Source organism: Melozone crissalis, unplaced genomic scaffold (genome assembly GCF_028551555.1).
Source record: "Melozone crissalis strain CALT ecotype California unplaced genomic scaffold, PUWL_Pcris_2 ptg000061l_1, whole genome shotgun sequence".
NCBI lineage: Eukaryota > Metazoa > Chordata > Aves > Passeriformes > Passerellidae > Melozone > Melozone crissalis.
Genome location: NW_026535839.1, coordinates 3366937 through 3385329, shown reverse-complemented (window position 1 = coordinate 3385329; position 18393 = coordinate 3366937). Strand labels below are relative to the sequence as shown.

General features: G+C 62.9%; 3 protein-coding genes across 3 annotated transcripts; all 3 read left to right on the top strand.

Annotated features, from left to right (window-relative positions):
* Positions 1-1846: 1846 nt before the first annotated feature.
* On the top strand, positions 1847-9530 carry FAM193B (family with sequence similarity 193 member B). The gene is given in 11 exon segments (XM_054287877.1): positions 1847-1876; positions 1878-2171; positions 3410-3649; positions 4293-4515; positions 4692-4901; positions 5154-5568; positions 6510-6705; positions 7087-7323; positions 7829-8837; positions 8946-9021; positions 9166-9530. Coding segments are annotated over 11 exon segments (3027 nt in total). The 3' UTR covers positions 9263-9530.
* A 192-nt stretch (positions 9531-9722) lies between these two features.
* Positions 9723-14634, top strand: DDX41 (DEAD-box helicase 41). The gene is made up of 17 exons (XM_054287784.1): positions 9723-9756; positions 9842-9940; positions 10039-10198; positions 10280-10354; positions 10680-10740; positions 11392-11528; positions 11685-11757; positions 11902-12055; positions 12151-12287; positions 12463-12625; positions 12714-12845; positions 13020-13091; positions 13308-13404; positions 13712-13861; positions 13993-14064; positions 14162-14272; positions 14482-14634. Exons 1-17 carry the CDS (start codon positions 9733-9735, stop codon positions 14616-14618), a joined length of 1854 nt encoding a protein of 617 aa, XP_054143759.1. The 5' UTR covers positions 9723-9732; the 3' UTR covers positions 14619-14634.
* Positions 14635-15307: 673 nt separating this feature from the next.
* Positions 15308-18213, top strand: DOK3 (docking protein 3). Its single transcript, XM_054287785.1, has 5 exons — positions 15308-15364; positions 16646-16939; positions 17064-17157; positions 17243-17415; positions 17497-18213. The coding sequence occupies exons 1-5, from the start codon at positions 15308-15310 to the stop codon at positions 18211-18213; spliced, it is 1335 nt and encodes a 444-aa protein (XP_054143760.1).
* The last annotated feature ends 180 nt before the right edge of the window (positions 18214-18393 follow it).

The window sequence follows — 18393 nt, the reverse complement described above, 5'->3', positions numbered from 1 at the left end:
TGCTCCCGGGATGGCCGCAGCTCCTGGACCGCCCCGACGGGCTCGTCCGGGGGCTCGGCCGGTCCCGGGCGCAGGGAGGGCGGCCCGGTCCGACTCCTCCGATCTCACCTTGGGTCGGCGGAGCCATCGGCGGAGGGCAGCGGGCAGCATGGCGCGTCCCGCAGCTCTGCCGCCGCCCGGCTCCCCGCGCCCGCCGCTCGCCGACGGGGCGGGTCGGCACCGGGCACCGCCCGCGGGGCGGATCGGAGCGGGTCCGCCCAGTCCCGGCACCGGGACGGCCCGTCCGCTCCTCGACGGACCGGTTCTCTGTGATGGGAAGGGTGAGGGCGCGTCTGCCGTGGGGCGGGATGGGTTTCACCGCCGGCTTTCCTTCCCGGTCTTGGTTCCCGTCTCAAATTCCCCACTGCAGCCCCGGCTATCCTCCCCCGGTTCCTCTCTCCACGCAGCCCAACAATCCGGGGGCAGGGACACCCCAGCGCTTCCCACAGCATTCCCGGGTGATGGGGAACACCGGGAGAAGCACCCGCAGGCACCACGGGGTGCGGAGCGGGGTAGTGCAGTGGGAAGGGGATAAAGTGGCCCCTCGGTGGGACAAAGAGGAACCAAGTGGCCAAGAAGAGGTGCTGGGGGGTATTCGGGGCGTTGGCCACAGCAAACCACCCCAGCTGTGCCAAAGGACGTGTTTGCTCCACACCTGGCACTGCTGGCCACAGGATGTGGGTGCCGATAATTCAGGTGGCTGGAAGCCTAATGGGCTGGAATCATGGGTAAAGAATCCGTGGAGGATGGTTGAACAAACACGGCAGTGGCACCTCCTCGACTTCTGAAAGTCCCTGAGTCATGGCAGAGCCCCGGCTGTGCTGGATGGGTGCAGGTGTGGGACTGGCCCCGCTCTTGGGGCTCCCTGTGTACCCCACAGACCCCGGCTCTGTTTTCAGCCATGTCCTGGTTCCCCTGTATGGGGATCCCTGAGCACACAGTGAGATTGGAGCCCTGCTTGTCCCACAGGTCCCCACAGATCTGGGAACCACAATAAAAGAAGAATAAAGCTATTAGAGAGTGTCCAAAGGAGGCTGCAAAGAGTCTAGAGGGGAAATCACATGAAAAGCTGCTGAAGTCCCTTGGTCTGTTCAGTCTGGAGAACGGGAGACTGAGGAGAGACCTCATTATGAGCTGCAGCTGCCTCAGGAGGGGCAGCCGAGGGCAGCTCCAATCTCTGCTCTCTGTGCTAGTAACAGGACCCGAGGGAATGGCTAGAGCTGTGTCAGGGGAAGTTTAATTTGGATATTAGGAAAAGGTTCTTTGCCCAGAGGGTGGGCAGGCACTGAACAAGCTCCCCAGGGAAGTGATCATGGCCCCAAGGCTGACAGAGCTCCAGGAGCATTTGAACAATGCTCTCAGGCACAGGGTGAGATTCTTGGGTCCTTTGCAGGGCCAGGAATCACAGAATCATAGAGAAGTTTGGAAATTACCTTAAAGATCATCTCGTTCCATCCCACAGCCATGGCAGGGACACTTTTCACTATCCCAGGTCGCTCCAAACCCTGTCCAGCCCAGCCTTGAAGACCTCCAGGGATGGGGCAGCCACAGCTTCTCTGGGCAGCCTGGATGTCTCCCCACACTCACAGAGAAGACTTTTTTCCTAATATCTAACCTAGTCCTGCTCTCTTTCAGTTCGAACCGAAGGAGCTGCACTCTGATGATGCAGGTGGGGACTCGATCGCGATGCACCCCCAGTTTCCCTTTATGACCCGCGGGAGCCTCGGGGCGCGGGGCGGATTCGAACCCACGGCGCTGCCGCCGCTCCCCCTGCCCGCCAGGGGGCGCAGCGCTGCCCTCACCCAAGATGGCGGCGGCGGCTTCACGTCCCCGAGCGTTTCCCCCCTCCCTCCCTCCCTCCTTCCCGCGGGCAGGGGCCGGACGGGCCGCGCCGCCATATTGGCTGTTGTCCTGGCTGCGGCGGGCTCGCCATGACTCGCCGGCGGAACAAGGCGGCAACGGCGGCAACGGCGACGGCAGCGGCGGCAGGTGGCTCCGGGCCTCGCCGTGACAGGATGGCGGGCGCCGACGTCGGGCCTCCCCCGCCGCCACCGCCACCGGAACCGCCCGCCCTGCCTGAGGTGGCGGCGGCGGCGGGCAGCGGCGGGGAGTCGGGCAGAGGCAGCGCGCAGGTACCGGGGTAGCGCTGCGGCGGGCACGGGGCTGGCTCCGAGGGGGGTTCCGCCTGGGCGGGGACGGGGCCCTGCCCCTTGCACCCCATCCCCCCCGGGCCCTGCCCGTCCCCGCCCCGACCCCCGGCTCGGAGCATCCCTGCGGATGGGGCTGGGAGCGCTCCCAGAGCGCCCCGCGGGCGGGCCCAGCCCGGCACGGCCCCGCACGGCCCCGCCGCTGGGCGATGGCAGGTGGCTCCAGCATCCTCATTCAGCGCGCTTCTCCCTGCTGGACACACCTGGCTGCCGCCACCTGCTCCGGGCTGTGGGCAGCGAGGCGGGGCTGGGCGCCGGGTGTGGATGTGCTGCGTGCATTGGGGACAGCCGCGGTGTCACCAGCCTTGGTGTCACCCGCCATGGTGGCGGTGTCAGCTGGGACGCGGGGTGGCCCCGTTGCTCCCCCCTCGCCGTGGGTGGGCAGGGGGGCTGTGCCCCCACCCTGCTCTCCTTGGCCTCTGACCTTTGCTTCACCTTGAGCCTGCAGACGCCATCTGTTTGGCAGCAGCAGTTCAATGCACGGCTCATTGTGGCAGGGCCCCGCTGCGCCGGCAGACAATGGGGGCCCCCTCGCCCGCGCCACGCCGGGCTCGTCACGGCTGTCAGGGCTCCGGCGAGCCCGAGGGATGCAGCCCGGCTCCTGCAGGGAAGCCCCAACCTGGCTGTGCCTGTGCAGGGAGGGCGTGAAGCAGCACAGGGGGCTGCACCCCACCCTGGCGCATCAGCACCGCTGGCTGTGCAGAACAAAGAGGCGGGAGAGAGGGCTTGGGGCTCTTGGGTGACACAGTGGGGGCATCTTTGATGGGCGAGGAGGGAGAGCTGAGGCTGTCAGACCCACCCTTCATATCCCTGTGTGGGATTTCTGTGGGTCTTGCTTTGCCATACAAGTACCCTCAGTCTCACTGTACCAGAGGTGATGATGGGAGTTGCTGATGGCTTCCCAGCCTCGCTGGTGGCAAGGCTGGCTCTTTGGCATGCTGTGATCTTCCCAGAAATCCAAACACTCCCAAGCTGGCACATGGCAGGTTGGCAGCAGCTGGTCAGCCTGAGGCTGCTCTGCTCCACTGGGAGAAGGTGCAATACCACATGTAGCCTGTAAGAATTTCCTTGGTTTGGTGTCAGCGTCCTGAGGCCTCCTTCACTGCCCCACATCTGCGCCAGATCACACCTGGGTGACTCACGGTCTGTGTGTCCTTCCCCAGGTGCTGCCCACCGCCAACCAGTCCGTGCAGACCTGCTGCCTGCTCTGTCACCGGGAGCGCAAGGACTGGGGAGGGCCGTCCCACAATGGGCTGGTTTCCCCGGGCGAGAGGCTGCCACCCGACTTCGTGCCAACGCTCGTGCAGAACCTCCTGGGAGAAATGCCCCTGTGGATCTGCCAGAGCTGCCGCAAGAGCGTGGAGGAGGAAGAGCGGCGGGCGGTGCAGGAGCAGGCCCTGGCGGTACGCGCTCACGGGGCTGGGGGTTGGAAGGCAGGGCTGTGGCTGCAGGGACAGGGCACTGACCACCCTGCGGCACTGACTGCGTGTGTGGGTCCCATCCTCACTCTGAGCTGAGTGTCCCAGACATCGCAGCCTTCACTTCCCTGCCAGGGCTGCCTCTGGCTCAGCAGGGACAGGCCCTGTTGGGGCACTGTGTGGTGCTGTGGAGGCTCATCCAGCAGCTTGGAGTGCCAGGCTGGCAAGGCTGGCAGTGCCACTGCTTTCCTCTGCTGCACGTTGTGCCGCGTCCCCCAGCCCCAGGGCTGCTCCCTTCATGACGCAGAGAGAGGCAGTGGCTGCCAGGGCAAGTGCCTGCCTGTGCGTGGGGTTTGGGTAGAGGAGTTGGCTCCTGCCTGGCTTTATTTAACCCTGCCCTGGTGTGAGTGGGACCAGCACAGGGACACAGCACAGGTGTGTGGCCCTTGGCATGGCCCAGCCTCTGTGAGCCAGGCTGTGTTGGTGTTGGATGGAGGGGGTGTTTGTCACTCCCAAGTGATAAAAGTGGTTCACGAGCTGAGCCCCTGCTGCAATGGAGGGAGTCAGAGCTGACACCTGGGGGCCAAGGTGTCCCCTCAGCCACTTCATTCTGTGTTTCCTTTGATAGGTCTCCTTATCCCACACATCCTGCAAGTCGCAGTCTTGTGGGGGTGGCTCACACTCCTCTTCCTCCTCCTCCTCGTCTTCTTCCTCCTCGTGCCACGGGAACTCAGGGGACTGGGACCCCAGCTCGTTTTTGTCTGCTCACAAGCTCTCGGGCCTCTGGAACTCGCAGCACACCAACGGGACCGTGCAGGGCAGCCCCCTTGGGACTTCCCCAGCTGCACTAGGTGAGCTGAAGCCGTCTGTGGGGTTGAGCAGAGCTTTCTGCCCAGTTCTTGGCTTAGGTGGTTTCCTTGTAGGCAAGGGTGGGCAGGCTGGGCCTCTGAATCTCAGTACCAGCAGCACAGTGGGTGAAAAAGGCAGATGGTGCTGGGATTCAGCCCCAGCTCTGGTCTCCTTCCAGGTGACAAGCACCCCAGCCTTGCTCTGTCTCCGGAGTGCGCCAGCCAGGTGTCGGCCATGGCGCCGGGGCTGAAGGCCTGTCCCTACAGCCACACGGCCTCTGCCACCTCCAGCACCGCCACGCCGGGCTCGCCTCTGCCTACCTCACTCGACTTCTGCAAGACGCTGCCGAAGCAGTTCAAAAGCTTGTGCCGGAGAGCCACCCCGCCAGGTACGTGCCCAGGGACTGGCCACCCCCTCCCTCCCTGCTGCTCCAGAGCCTTTCCTCTTGCCCTGTTCTCCATGGGGTAGGGCTGGATCCTGTGGGGGAGGCACACTGACCCCAAGGCCCTGTGTGAGCAGAGATGGCTTCTATCCCAAGCACTCTGTCTGGCAGGTGCAAAGGTGGTGGGTGGCTCTATCATGGCCTTGGTCCATGCAGCACAGCCAATGTCTGACTGTCTGTGCTCCTGCCTCTCTGCAGGTGAGGCCTTCCACTCCTCAGAGCATCATCAGCACTCCGACCTCACTGCTCCTCCCAACAGTCCCACGGGCCTCCCCTCGCAGCCCCCGGCGCTGATCCCCTCCAAGCAGACTCCTCCCCACGCGGGGCCCTTCAGCTCCGCGCCGCACATCCCGCTGGGCCCCTCCTCGCAGGCCGGGCTCTTCCCCGCGCCCAGCGCGCAGGCGGCCGCCCCCAAGCCGGTGTCCGAGTCCCCTCCGGCCAGCGCGGCCTCCCACAGCCCGGGGCCGTGCAAGAGCCCCCACCTGCCCCCCGCCAACGTGCCCCTGCTGAAGATGCCGCCGCCGCTGTCGGGCTGTGCTCATCCCTGCAACGGGCACTGCAGCACTGCACTCATCCCTCCTCCTGCCTCCCACCAGCTGCCCAGCACCAACAGGTGAGTAAGGGAGCCCTGCCTGCTTCCAGCCTTTCCTTGTGGAGCCACGTGCCTCTCCTCCCATCCCTGACTGTGGATGCACTTCTCCCTGTGGAGGGACTGACTCCCCTGGCATAGTGGTGCAGGAAGCTGCTGTCTTTGTGGGCCAGTTCCACTGCTGCAGACCGAAGGTGAAGCTCTTTCCCAGCACATGTTCCTCCTGCTGTTGTCCTTTGGTTCTGTGGTGCAGAAGAGGCCGTGCTTCTCCTCCAGCTAAAAGACCCAAAGGAACACCCTGAACAACCTGCAGTTGGCCAACAGGATCTATGTCAGTGAGGCCTGTCAGGCAGCTGTGGCACTGAACAAAGGTCCTTGAGAAGATGAAGCCTGTGGACTTGTTCTGCTCACCTGTTCCTCTGGCCCTCTTTGGGCTGCCTGTGCCCTGGAAGAGAGCACATTGCTTCCTCTCTGCTAATTAGCTCTCTCTGTGGAGAGCCAGTTGGGTCCTGAGCTGGATCTTGAGGAATGACACTGTGGGCTGTGCCCTGGTCTCCCTGTCTCTGAGCTGGGTAGCCTGTGCCCTTGTGAACTGGGCCAGCCTCACATGGAGATGTCTGGCAGCTGCACAGTCCCAGTGTTCCTCACCTGTGCTACCCAATTCCCCCAGTGAGTACCGTGCCCTGCCCTGCTCCCCGCCCAGGGCCTGGCTCACTGGGGCTCTGCTGCACCAGCCTCCTGCTGGCCAGAGGCCCTGAGGGCTGGGAGAGACAGATGCTGCTCCTCTGGGCTCCTTGAGCATCTTCCCCAGAAGAGGAGAATGCAGGGCAGGGGGCTTGTCCTGCAAATCCTTCTGCTTGGGCACAAGCTTCCCCAGGAGGGCTGTTCCTACATGCATAGCATGGGGCAATTTTTGAGATACCCTGGCACCTGCTCACCTCTCGCCTTTCTCCCCTTCTCCTCAGGGACCCCTCTTGCAAAGGGCACAAATTCCCAAACGGTACCAGCTGCCACCCACCACAGCCCTGCGAGGCAGACGAGGGGCTCGGGGAGGATGAGGACAGCAGCTCCGAGCGCAGCTCCTGCACCTCCTCCTCCACCAACCAGAAAGATGGGAAGTTCTGTGACTGCTGCTACTGTGAGTTCTTCGGCCACAACGCGGTGAGTGAGGGGCTGGTCTGCAGCCACTCCTGGTCCTTGCTTTGCTGGGGAGACATCACTCGGCCCCTGTGCCCAGAGTGGGAGGTGGGCAGGTCTGGCCACAGCTGTTCCCTGCAGGCACGTACATCCCCCACTTCCTTTCCACCCTGCTCACCATCCTGCTGGTCCCTCGCTCCCGACTCGCAGCCGCCTGCCCGGCCCCAGGGCTCGGAGCAGCCGGCCAAGCCCTGTGGCTTCACGGTGGAAGAGCTCAGTAGGGCTGTGCTGACTTGTCTTGCTGAGACTGCAGGGAAGGGAGCGGCTGGAAGGTCACAGGGGGCTGTTGGGGGAGCTGGGGCTGCCTGCCCCTCATATCTGGCTGACAGCATTCACCTTCCACAGCCCCCGGCCGCTCCCACGAGCCGCAACTACGCCGAGATCCGAGAGAAGTTGCGCTCTCGCCTCACCAAGAGAAAAGAGGAGCTGCCACAGAAACTGGGGCACAACAGCAGCTCAGGAGAGCCCGCTGTGGACCACCGCAATGTGGATGAGCTGCTGGACTACATCAACAGCACAGAGCCCAAGCCCTTGAACAGTGCCAAGGCAGCCAAGCGGGCACGGCACAAGCAGAAGAAGAAGGTGAGGCTGGGCAGGGGCTGGGGCTGCAGGAGGACCAGGCAGGGCTGTACTGCTGGCAGGGCTTTCCCTTCTCTCCCTTGCATCCATTTGGGTTCTTGAATTCTGTGTCACTCTCACCCAAGGTGGCAGCAGTTCCTGTTCCCATGTAGGGCTCTTCCTGCCTCTGTTCCTGCAGAAGGTTGCTCAGCCCTCCTGGGTGCTTTGGGCTGCACTGTACTTTCTGCTCTATGTCACATTCTGACATCGTGCATCTCTGGTAGGGAGACGCGGTGCCATCATGGTTCTGGTGCCTGGTGCCCAGAGCAGTGTCAGGTGTGCAATGTCCAGCTGTTGCAGGGCCCATGGGGGAAATGTGACAGTTTAGGGGCTGTGGAAGATGTGGTGTAGGTGTGCTGAGCAGCTACCCTTGAGTTTGCTGTTAGTCAGAGCTGGAGCAAAGCTCTGTGTCCTGCACCCGTGGTTCTGTGGCCCAGCCCAAATGATCCTCATGGCACCTGTGTTGCAGGAGAAGGAGAAAGCCCAGCTGGAGGCAGAGGCCCAGAAGCGGGCAGAGCGTGCCCCTGCAGCCAGCCAGGCCAGGGAGCCGGCCGAGGAGAAGCTGCTGGAGTGGCCGGAGCTGGAGCTGGAGCGGGTGAACAGCTTCCTCAGCAGCCGGCTGCAGGAGATCAAGAACACCATCAAGGACTCCATCCGGGCCAGTTTCAGCGTCTACGACCTCAACCTGGATGTCAACGACTTTCCCAAGAAGGCAGCTGTCCTGGAGCAGAAGAACCTGCTCTCCAACCTCAACGGGTCTTCTGACCTGCAGGACATAGACCTGGCTCTGGCCCCGCTCAGCCTGGGCCCTGCCAAGAGCCACACGCTGCTGCGGGGCGAGCCGGGCCCCCGATGGGCCGAGGGGCCCGGGGAGCCCCCGCCAGCCCCGGCGGCCGAGAACGGCGTGGTGAAACGCCTGAGCGCCGTGCCCAGCCTGTCCCGCATGATCTGGGTGCAGTCCAAGGCTGCCGACTCGGCTGTGGACGGCCCCGGGCCGGGCCTGGAGCCCCAGGAGGGGCCGCAGCCCAAGGGGCCGGAGCCGCCGGAGCCGCCGCCCGCGGGGAGCCGGCAGAGGAAGAACAAGCGGCAGAACGGGCAGGCAAAGAAAGGAGAGGGCAGCACGGCCGTGCCCAGCGGCCAGGCCCGGCTGGAGAGCCCTGCTGGGAAGGGGCAGGTGCTGGGAACCAAGCACCCTTCCAAGGCCGGCGCCCCGGAGCCAGCGCGGGCCAGCGGCTACGCCGAGCCCGGGGAGAGCGGCAAGGGGCAGCCCTGGGCCTGCGGCAGCGCTGCCAGGGGGGACAAGGAGAGAGCCGGCGAGTGGAAAGGCCGGAGGGGAGAGGGCAAAGCGGAGCTGCCGGAGCTGGCCCCGCAGCAGCCACCTGCCCTGGCCACCCACCTCACCCTGGGGGGCTCCCCCCAGCCCAAGGGCAAGAGCAGGAAGAGCCGAAACAAAGTGGAGAAATCCAATACCTCGATCGGTGAGTGCTGGGAGCGCTTCTGTGTGCCACCATTCTCTCTGTGGCCCCTTGCCCAGCTGGCAGCCCCTCCCTGCCCTGCAGTGCTGACCCTCTGCTCTGCTTTCCCAGATGATGTGTTCCTGCCCAAGGACCTGGATGGGGCAGAGATGGACGAGACTGACAGAGAAGTGGAGTATTTCAAAAGGTGAGGGGAGAACCATGCGGGGCTGAGCTCTGCCAGCAGGGCTGGAGGTCTGAAGGGGCTGTGAGCTGGCTGGGGCTGGGGTCACAGAGGGGCCGGGGGTCCCGCTGGGCTGGAGGCTGACCGGGGCTGTCCTCTCCCTGCCAGGTTCTGCCTAGACTCGGCCAAGCAGACGCGGCAGAAGGTGGCCGTGAACTGGACCAACTTCACCCTGAAGAAAACCACTTCCAGCGCAGCCCAGTGAGGTGCGGAGGGGCCACCCCCACCCACCCACGGCCGCTCGCCTCTCCTCACTGTGCCCTCCGCCTCACCTTGGTGGGGTCCCCTCCTTCGCGGGGGGCCCCGGTGCTCTCCTGCCCCGCGGGGACCCCCGGGGCTCCCTCCATCCTCCTGCCCCTCCCCGCGGGGTGATCCCGGCCGTCCCGTCCCCCTCTCCGCGCGCACGCGGCTCCCTGTGCCGCGGGGAAGGACCGTGCTGGACCCAATAAAGAACTTTTTAATTTTTTATTTTATTTAAACCCCGGTGTCTGCTGCTTTCTGCCGCGCCGGGGGGGCGGGAGGGCGGAGATGTAAAACGCATTCTGCGCAAGTTTGGCCGCCGCGGGGACCCGTCGTGCCGAGTCGCAGCTCCCGCCCAGTGGCGCCCCCTGCGCGTTGCTAGGCGATGGCGCTGTGCGCGATGACGTCACTTCCTGTATCTTCCGGGAAGGAGCCATGGAGGCCGCGGCGGAGCGGAAGGTGGGAGAGGGCCCGGCCCCCGGTACCGCCCGCTCCGCGCTCCTGGTGCCGCCCCGGGCTCCCCTCACCGCCTGTCTCCCCACAGAGGCAGCGCGAGGAGCCGGCGGAGACGTCCGACCTGTCCGGAGAGGATGATGAGGACTACGTGCCCTACGTGCCCGTCAAGCAGCGCAAGCAGCAGATGGTAATGGGGTAACGGGGTAACGGGGCTGCCCGGGGAGAGCTCTGAGCGGCCCTCCCGCCGCCGGGCTGCTCACTCCGCCTCCGTCCGCGTCCTTCCAGCTGCAGAAGCTGCTGCAGATGCGGCGGAAGGTGGTGTCCGAGGAAGAGCAGCGGGACAGCGGGAGCGAGCAGCGCGGGGACGAGGATGACATCCCGCTGGGACCCCAGTCCAACATCAGCCTGCTGGACCAGCACCAGCACCTCAAGGAGAAGGCGGAAGGTAAGGGAGGGGCTGGTGGCAGCACTGGGTGGCTTTCAGGAGATACAAACCCCTCCCTCATTGTTTTTTGTGTTCGCCCAGCTCGGAAGGAGTCAGCCAAGGAGAAGCAGCTGAAGGAGGAAGAGAAGATCCTGGAGAGCGTGGCCGAGGGCCGAGGTGAGTGGGAGCTGTGTGTCTCAGATGTGTCTCCAGAGCTCCCAGGGCAGCAGGAGAGCTGCTCCCTGCCTTGGGAGTGCTCATACTCAGGAGTGGGGCTGGAGGTGACAGTGGGTGCCCTCAGCTGGCACTGCCTGGGTTAGCTGAGACATGGCTGTGACAGGGCTCTGGGCATGGCAGCACCGAGTGTTCCTGTGCCAGAGGGGCTGTCTGTGCTGCTGCTCCTCCTTTTCTGTCGCCAGACATGATCTCCCAAGCTGTTTGCCCAGAGAGGCTGATGTGGATGAGGAGGGTTTGCTCTGACTGATGCTCTTTGTTCCTGCAGCTCTGATGTCAGTGAAGGAGATGGCCAAGGGCATCACCTATGATGACCCAATCAAAACCAGGTGAGTTTCACAGCACAGCTCAGAAGTTATCCTTCTGAAAACATCACTTCATGGTGGCTGAAAAGAACTAAAACCCACAGGGTTTTGCAGGAGCAGTGCAGCTCTGCAGCCTCTTGCCTGAGTGTCAAATCTGTAAAATTAAACGCTATTGAGTTGCATTGGATGTTGTTTTGTATACAGTAAGGCTTGATAAAGGACATTTGTGTTAAACTAGAAGGCCTGAGGGTTGGTCTTCAGGTCTGGGAGGTCACCAAGCCAGAGAAAGAGTCTGGAGGAGCTTTTGGAGCCAGTGCTGCTCGAGGCAGCAGCATCAAGGTCGTGATTGACCAAAGATTGGGCTCATTGATCTCAGAGATCTTTTCCAACTTCAGTTTGAAGTTTTTGAGGCAGCGTCAGGGAGATGATTGAGGTGTGTTCAGATGTTTTTGGCATGTTCCATCCACCATCCACAGGCTGTTCTCAGCTGTTATTCATGGAACTGGCTCAGATCTGCTCCTGCGCTCACTCCATGGAGCCCCTTGGGGCTACCCCTTTTATCTGGGAGGATATTAGAGCCCAACAGGGAGTTCCCCTGAACTCCTGCATGGGAGCTGCTGGTCCTGGAGCCCTGGCCTCACTGTGCACCATGACCTGTTTGTGTTGCTTCCACAGCTGGAGGGCCCCTCGCTACATCCTGGGCATGTCGGAGGCGCGGCACGAGCGCGTGCGCAAGAAGTACCACATTCTGGTGGAGGGGGAGGGCATCCCACCCCCCATCAAGAGCTTCAAGGAGATGAAGTTCCCAGCAGGTAGGCCAGGAGTGGAGCCTGGAAGGGATCCCACCTTTTTCCTGGCTGTTGGCCTGAGGGGTGTTTGGGACTGGTGGAGGAGCTGCTGCTGGGACCTGAGTGGGAAAAGAGAGGAAATGTTGAGGTCATGAATGTGCCAACCTTGTTCTCTGACAGCTATCCTGAGAGGCTTGAAGAAAAAAGGAATCCAGCAGCCAACACCCATACAGATCCAGGGCATCCCCACAATGTGAGTGCTCTGTCCTCATCCCAGAGTAGTGAGCAGTTCTTCCCACTCAGGGGTGACAGATGCACCTTGTCACCCTGCTCAGCCCTGGAGGTTTGAGCTGTTCCATGGTGTTCCTCTTCTCCATCAGCCCTGTTTCTCTGGCAGACTCTCAGGAAGGGACATGATTGGCATTGCATTCACTGGCTCTGGGAAGACCTTGGTGTTCACCCTCCCTGTGATCATGTTCTGCCTGGAGCAGGAGAAGAGGCTGCCGTTCTCTAAGCGAGAGGGACCCTATGGACTCATCATCTGTCCCTCAGTGAGTGCCAGGAGGAGGCTGGGATTGACCTGCAGTGGCAGTTCTGAGTTCTGCCTGCACAGAGGTGTAGGAATGAGCTGGTTTTGTCTCTGCAGCGGGAGCTGGCCCGGCAGACCCACGGCATCCTGGAGTACTACTGCCGCCTGCTGCAGGAGGACGGGCTGCCCCCACTGCGCTGCGCCCTCTGCATCGGGGGCATGTCTGTCAAGGAGCAGATGGAGACCATCAAACAGTAAGACCTCCTGGGGGAGTCCATGGGGCTGGAGCTGCTCTGTTTTACTGGCAGGGAGTTAAGGAGTGGCATCCTGGCTTGAGGAGAACATAGGGGTGAAAGCTGTGTGCCAGGGAGGTGTCCTGCACGGGGCGGGAATGCCAAGGGCCTGATGCAGCCTCCTCTCACCCCACAGTGGGGTGCACATGATGGTGGCAACCCCCGGGCGCCTGATGGACCTGCTGCAGAAGAAGATGGTGAGCCTGGACATCTGCAGGTACCTGGCCCTGGATGAGGCTGACAGGATGATCGACATGGGCTTTGAGGGGGACATCCGCACCATCTTCTCCTACTTCAAGGTACTGAGCTGCCGCAGTGGGAGCACCCTCAAGCTCAGTCCTGCATGTGCCAGGTTGGGTGAGTGCTGAAGGCTTCCTCCCTGTGCAGGGCCAGCGGCAAACCCTCCTCTTCAGTGCCACAATGCCCAAGAAGATCCAGAACTTCGCCAAGAGTGCCCTGGTGAAGCCCATCACCATTAACGTTGGGCGAGCGGGTGCTGCCAGCCTGGATGTTGTGCAGGTGAGGTCTTTGGATGCTTCCTTGTGCCTGTGTGGGAGGCCAGAAACATTCATGAGGGCACTTAGTTCCTTTCTCTGCCAGGGAGCTGGGGTTCATGGCCCTCCTTCCCAGCTGAGGGATACCAAGCAGTGGCAGTTCCTCTGCTGCCTGACCCATGTCTCTGCTTGTTCCTAGGAGGTGGAGTATGTGAAAGAGGAGGCCAAGATGGTGTACCTGCTGGAGTGCCTGCAGAAGACCCCTCCACCTGTGAGTATGCTGGGGACAGTGTGGTCACCCTGGGGCATGGGGGAGTTGGGAGGAGGGACCCCTGTGCGGAATGGACACGTGACTGAGCCATGCTGGGGATCAGCAGTGCTGTGTGCTCTGCTCAGCTAGAGGGAAAGGGCTTCCCCAGGGGCTGTGCTGGTGCCAGCAGTGCCATCCTGCAGAAAGGGCTCTGATATGATGCCTGTGCTGCCCCAGGTGCTGATCTTCGCAGAGAAGAAGGCAGATGTCGATGCAATCCATGAGTACCTGCTGCTGAAGGGTGTGGAAGCTGTGGCCATCCATGGAGGGAAAGGTCAGTGAGAGTCCCAGAGAGGCCTGGGTTCCTGTGTGACCCCACTCCTGCCAGGAATGTGTGTGGCCATGGGAGGTGCCAGCCTGGAGCAGTTGTTGATGGTGTGAGGAAGGGCTGTGACAGTGTCAGGAGTGAGCTCCATGTTGTACACAGCAGGTCCCTATGGGATGTAGAGGCTCCTCTGCTCCCTGACTTGGAGAAAGGCTGCCCAAGGAAGCAATGCTTGACTCTGAGGCCACAGTGTTTGCTGCAGAAGGTAGGGCTGGGAGCTCTGCCCTCCCTGATCTTCTCTGCTGGGCCTTTGCAGATCAGGAAGAGCGGACAAAGGCCATTGAGGCCTTCCGGGATGGGAAGAAGGATGTCCTGGTTGCCACTGACGTCGCTTCCAAGGGCCTGGACTTCCCAGCCATCCAGCACGTCATCAACTACGACATGCCAGAGGAGATTGAGAACTATGGTGGGCACTGGGCCTCGTGGGAGGGGTCTGGAGGCCAGCAAGGCTCTGTGCCTGTCCCTGCAGTGTCCTGGGGCAGGGATGGGCTGTCACACTGTGCTCACCTGGGGCTGATCCTGTCCCTGTCTCCACAGTTCACCGCATCGGGCGTACGGGCCGGTCAGGCAACACTGGCATTGCCACCACCTTCATCAACAAGGCCTGTGGTGAGGAACAGCACGGGGCTGGGGGTAGCTGGGCAGTGCCAAGGGGGTGTCCTGAGCAAGCAGGATGGCTTTGCCTGACCTGTGTCTCTGTCCCCAGATGAGTCGGTGCTGATGGACCTGAAGGCTCTGCTCCTGGAGGCAAAGCAGAAGGTGCCACCTGTGCTCCAGGTGCTGCACTGTGGGGATGAGACCATGCTGGACATCAATGGTGAGAGACCCCAGGCTCACACAGGGACCCCCGTGGGGCTGCTGCAAAACCTGGGCTCCAGAAGGGACCCTCCAGCTCCCAGTGCCACAACACTGGGGAGACACTGGTGTAGCCCCTTTGCTCTGGGGTGGGAACTGCTGTCCTGGGGTGGCACTGTGCTCTTCTGGCATGTCACTGTCCTGGCCCTGACCCCATCTCTCCCGTTGCAGGTGAGCGGGGCTGTGCCTTCTGTGGTGGCCTGGGCCATCGCATCACCGACTGCCCCAAGCTGGAGGCCATGCAGACCAAGCAAGTCAGCAACATCGGCCGCAAGGACTACCTGGCCCACAGCTCTATGGACTTCTAGCTGGACAGCGTGCTGCCCCTGTATGGGCCTGGGTTTCCTGTCAGCCCAGGGGCCTGTCTTGCACTGCTGTGGGCCCTTTTCCAGAATTTTAGTTACTGGAACTGTTGCCAGCTCAGCCTGATGAAGCTCCTGTCCCGGAAGGAAATGTATGGAGCTGTGCTGCAACAGCTCATTACATCAGGGTTTGTTGGGCAAGCAGGTAGCAGTGCCTCAGGGCAAGAGAAAGCCCCAGGTGGGGCAACTGCTCTGCTGCCTCTGTCAGCCCTGTGCAGTGGTGAGGTCAGGTCTTGTGTTGCTCCTCACAAATCCACCCAGTTTCTCTGGGCCCATCTCCCTCGCCTGGATTTGTGCATTCTCTGGTGGCTGTTCTGTCTCCCCAGCCGTGCTGGGAGGATGCAGGCAGGGTGAGGTGGAGCGTGCCATGCTCATGTCAGGCGCTCCCCGAGGTGCTTCCTGTGCTCTGCCCCCGCGTTCTGCCCCACTGCCCTGCTCTGAGGGGGAGGGCGGGCACACGGACACCTCCTGTGGCCCAGCCTCTGCCCCCCATCCCACACCCCCAGAAAGGGGAAGTCTCTGTGAGACGGAAGTCTGCCCCATGCCTTTCCTTCGACTGCAGCGGTCACATTTTCTGCGCTGCGGGTAGCCCGAGTCCCTCATCCTTGCGCTGGCTGCCAGGGTGAACTGGGCCCATGGAGAGACCAGTGAAGGATGGGATCCTTTATGTGCAGCACACCAAATTTGGAAAGGTAAAGGGTGGATTTGGGTTTGGTAGAGGGTTTGCCCTGATTTGCCATGAGGCTGGGCCTGGGGCTGGGCCCTCAGCAGCCTAGGAAGGGGTGACTGGAGCCAGACCTGTTTGAGCTGCCCTTGGGGAAGCCCTGGGCTCAGCAGCTCCGTAAGTGGGGCTTTCCCGTGGGGCTGAGGGGACTCATCTGTGTGGGCACCCACTCTGGCTCGCCCCTGTGTTGGGTTCTTCTTGCTTGGTCACTGCGTGAGTCTCAATGGAAGAATAAACACGCATTAATATGGCACAGCTCCAGCGTTGGTGTGTGTGTGTGTGAGTGTGAGTGGGGCCCTGGGCCAGCACGTGGCACATGTCCCTGTGCCCTCCATTAGCCCAGCCTTGCAGGGCCAGCACCATCCAGTGACACCCTCGTGGCTTGGGCTGCTCCTCCGTGCCCTCGGAGGGGGCCCTGAGTGCCAAAGCTCTTGGGGCAGGGTATGGGTGACACAGTGAGAGTACCAGGGAGCTGTTGGGTGTGGGCAAAGTAGGTCCTGCAGGCACATTGGCAGAAGGGTGGCCATGTCCTGTGGGGGTGTCAGTGGCTGTGTGGGGCTGCAATCGCACTCTGACCTCCCTGCTGAACAAGAACCAAGCCCTGGAAGCTCAGCAGGCAGCCCTGTGTGTGAGGAGCTGGTGCCCTGCCATGGAGGAGGCAGGTGGGCCGGGGGTGGTGGGTATTTTGAGTGCTTGGCTGCATCTGGTTCCTGCAGGGCGGAGGCTCTGTGCACTTTTGAGGTACGTGGTGGCACGCGCCCCCGCTATCCCATGACGGACTGGGAAGGTGCTGGTGCTGCAGAGGCTCCCCTGGGAGGAAGCAGGCTGCTCAGCAGATGTGAGGCTGCCAGCAGGAGCCTTTGCAGCTCAAAATGGCTTTAATTTGCATCAGGGTCCGTCCTGAGAACAGCTCGAGAGCTCAGCTGCAGGTCGGCAGGCCAGCACTTGCAGCAGGGAACAAAGAGCAGGACCTGGTGCTCAGGGAGCCAGGAGTGAGTGTGACTCACCCAGTGAGCCATGCCAGGCCCGCTCGGGGCAAGGCCCCCTCAGCCCAGCTTCGGGCCTGCCCTGCCCCGCAGTTCAGGGTCTGTGCTGGCCCCTGTTCTCTGTGCCCTCCAACAACACCTGGCAGGTGTGGGCTGGCACTCCCCTGTGCCCCTTGTGCCCTGTATGGAGGGCAGAGCTGCCAGATGCAGCAGCCAGCTCTGCTGACCTGTTTTTTCCCTGCCTTTGCCCTTTCCATGCATAGAGGTCCTGGAGGAAGATGCGAGCCCAGCTGTTTGCTGCCAGCCCGTCCGGTGTGGCCCGCATGGAGAAGTTTGACGTGCGGGATGATGGCACGGTCCCAGAGAAGGTGCCCCTGCAGCGCTGTGCCCGCCGCGTCATCCGCCTCTCTGACTGCGTCTCCGTGGGCCCGGCGGGCACCCAGGGCTGCCCCAAAGCCACGGCTGCCTTCTACCTCACCACCACGGAGAAGAGCTATGTGCTGGCAGCCGAGCAGCGCGATGAATGGATCACCCAGCTCTGCCAGCTGGCCTTCCAGGTACCAAGGGGTCTGGCAGAGCCAAGAGCCCGACTTGGGTGAGCTGGGAAGCTCCAGGGCAGGCAGGGGATTTGTGCTCCCCGCCCCTTCTGTCCCAGGTCATACTCACATCCCTTTGTTTCAGGGTGGAAAAGAGACAGTGCCGAGCAGTGCTAGGACCCAGCTCAGCCCCGCTGTCCCCATGGAGGAGAATTCTCTCTACTCGTCCTGGCAGGACCGTACGTGCAGGGGTGGTGAAGAGGGCTGGGGTGGGCTGCAGCTCAGTGCTGCAGTGCTGACCCCTGGCTTGTTTGGCTCCCACAGTGACTGAATTCTTGGTGCTGGTGGTCCAGACAGACGCGGCCACCCGCTGTGGGCTGCATGGGCACTACCTGCTCTCAGCCCTTCCCCAGAGCCTGACACTGAAGGACCCCCAGTCCCGCCAGCCCCTGCTCACCTGGCCCTACCCCTTCCTTCGCAAGTTTGGCCAGGATCAGGTGAGTCCCCCACTCCATTTTTGGGGCTGTTGCTTGCCCAGAGTGGGTGGCAGCCCCTCACTCTCCCATCTGACCCTGCAGGCTGTCTTCTCCTTCGAGGCTGGCCGCCGCAGTGACTCCGGCGAGGGCACCTTCACCTTCAGCACCCCACGGGCCCCTGAGCTCTGCCGGGCTGTGGCTGCTGCCATTGCCTGCCAGCAGCAGGGCAAGGACACCCTGGAGCCCAGACTCTTCTGTGTCTCAGAGCCCCAGCTCTTTGCACAGGGCCTTGAGCCCCAGCCCTGGGGGCCTGGGAATGATGAACCCCAGCCCAGCTCAGCGCTGGGGGGGACACAGCCTGCCTCCCACCCCCCTGCAAACCTCCTCTGCTTCACCCCACCAGAGCCAGAGGCCTCATGCCCAATCGTCTATGCCTCCATCGCCCGGGGCCAGCAGCCCCTCTTTGTGTCAGGGCAGCCAGGCTCTGGGGAGCCCTGGGCCGTGGGGAAACCGCTTCCTGAGCATCTCTACGAGAACATCTTCACTGCAGAACCACGTCCAGCTGGGGCCCAGGAAGAGGAGGAGGAAGGGCAGTGGGAGCTGGGGTGCCGACAGGCCCCCGAGGGCCACAGCAGTGAGGGGGGGCCCGTCTATGACAACCGGGCCGCCATGGCACCGACTCCACGGGCCGCGGGCTGGGGGCGCGGAGGGCAGGAGGCACTGTCAGGGCGCTCCGGGCACAAGCCGCACAGCACCCTTCGGGCCAAGCTGGTGCGGCTGCTGAGCAGGGAGAGTCCCGGAGCGCGGGACTGGGCTTGATGTGGCCGGTGCCGGTCGGTGCCGTTCGGTCAATAAAGGCCCTTCCCGGACTCGGTTCCGCCGCCGCTGTGAGGAGTGGGGGGACGGGCGGGGCAGCTCGAGCCTCCCCGCTAGAGGGCGCCGCCGTGCCCGCCCCGGCAGGCAGAGGCGCGCACGGTGATTGGCCGAAACGCCCGCTGG

What these genes read in the sequence shown, in the direction of transcription:
- DDX41 (XM_054287784.1), top strand. Translation starts at nt 9,733, where the DNA reads ATGGAGGCCGCGGCGGAGCGGAAG. An exon ending in AGGCCGCGGCGGAGCGGAAG is followed by an intron (nt 9,757 to 9,841) that starts GTGGGAGAGGGC and finishes GTCTCCCCACAG; the next exon opens with AGGCAGCGCGAGGAGCCGGC. An exon ending in GACTCATCATCTGTCCCTCA is followed by an intron (nt 12,056 to 12,150) that starts GTGAGTGCCAGG and finishes TTGTCTCTGCAG; the next exon opens with CGGGAGCTGGCCCGGCAGAC.
- DOK3 (XM_054287785.1), top strand. Translation starts at nt 15,308, where the DNA reads ATGGAGAGACCAGTGAAGGATGGGATCCTTTATGTGCAGCACACCAAA. An exon ending in AGCACACCAAATTTGGAAAG is followed by an intron (nt 15,365 to 16,645) that starts GTAAAGGGTGGA and finishes TTCCATGCATAG; the next exon opens with AGGTCCTGGAGGAAGATGCG. An exon ending in CTACTCGTCCTGGCAGGACC is followed by an intron (nt 17,158 to 17,242) that starts GTACGTGCAGGG and finishes TGGCTCCCACAG; the next exon opens with TGACTGAATTCTTGGTGCTG.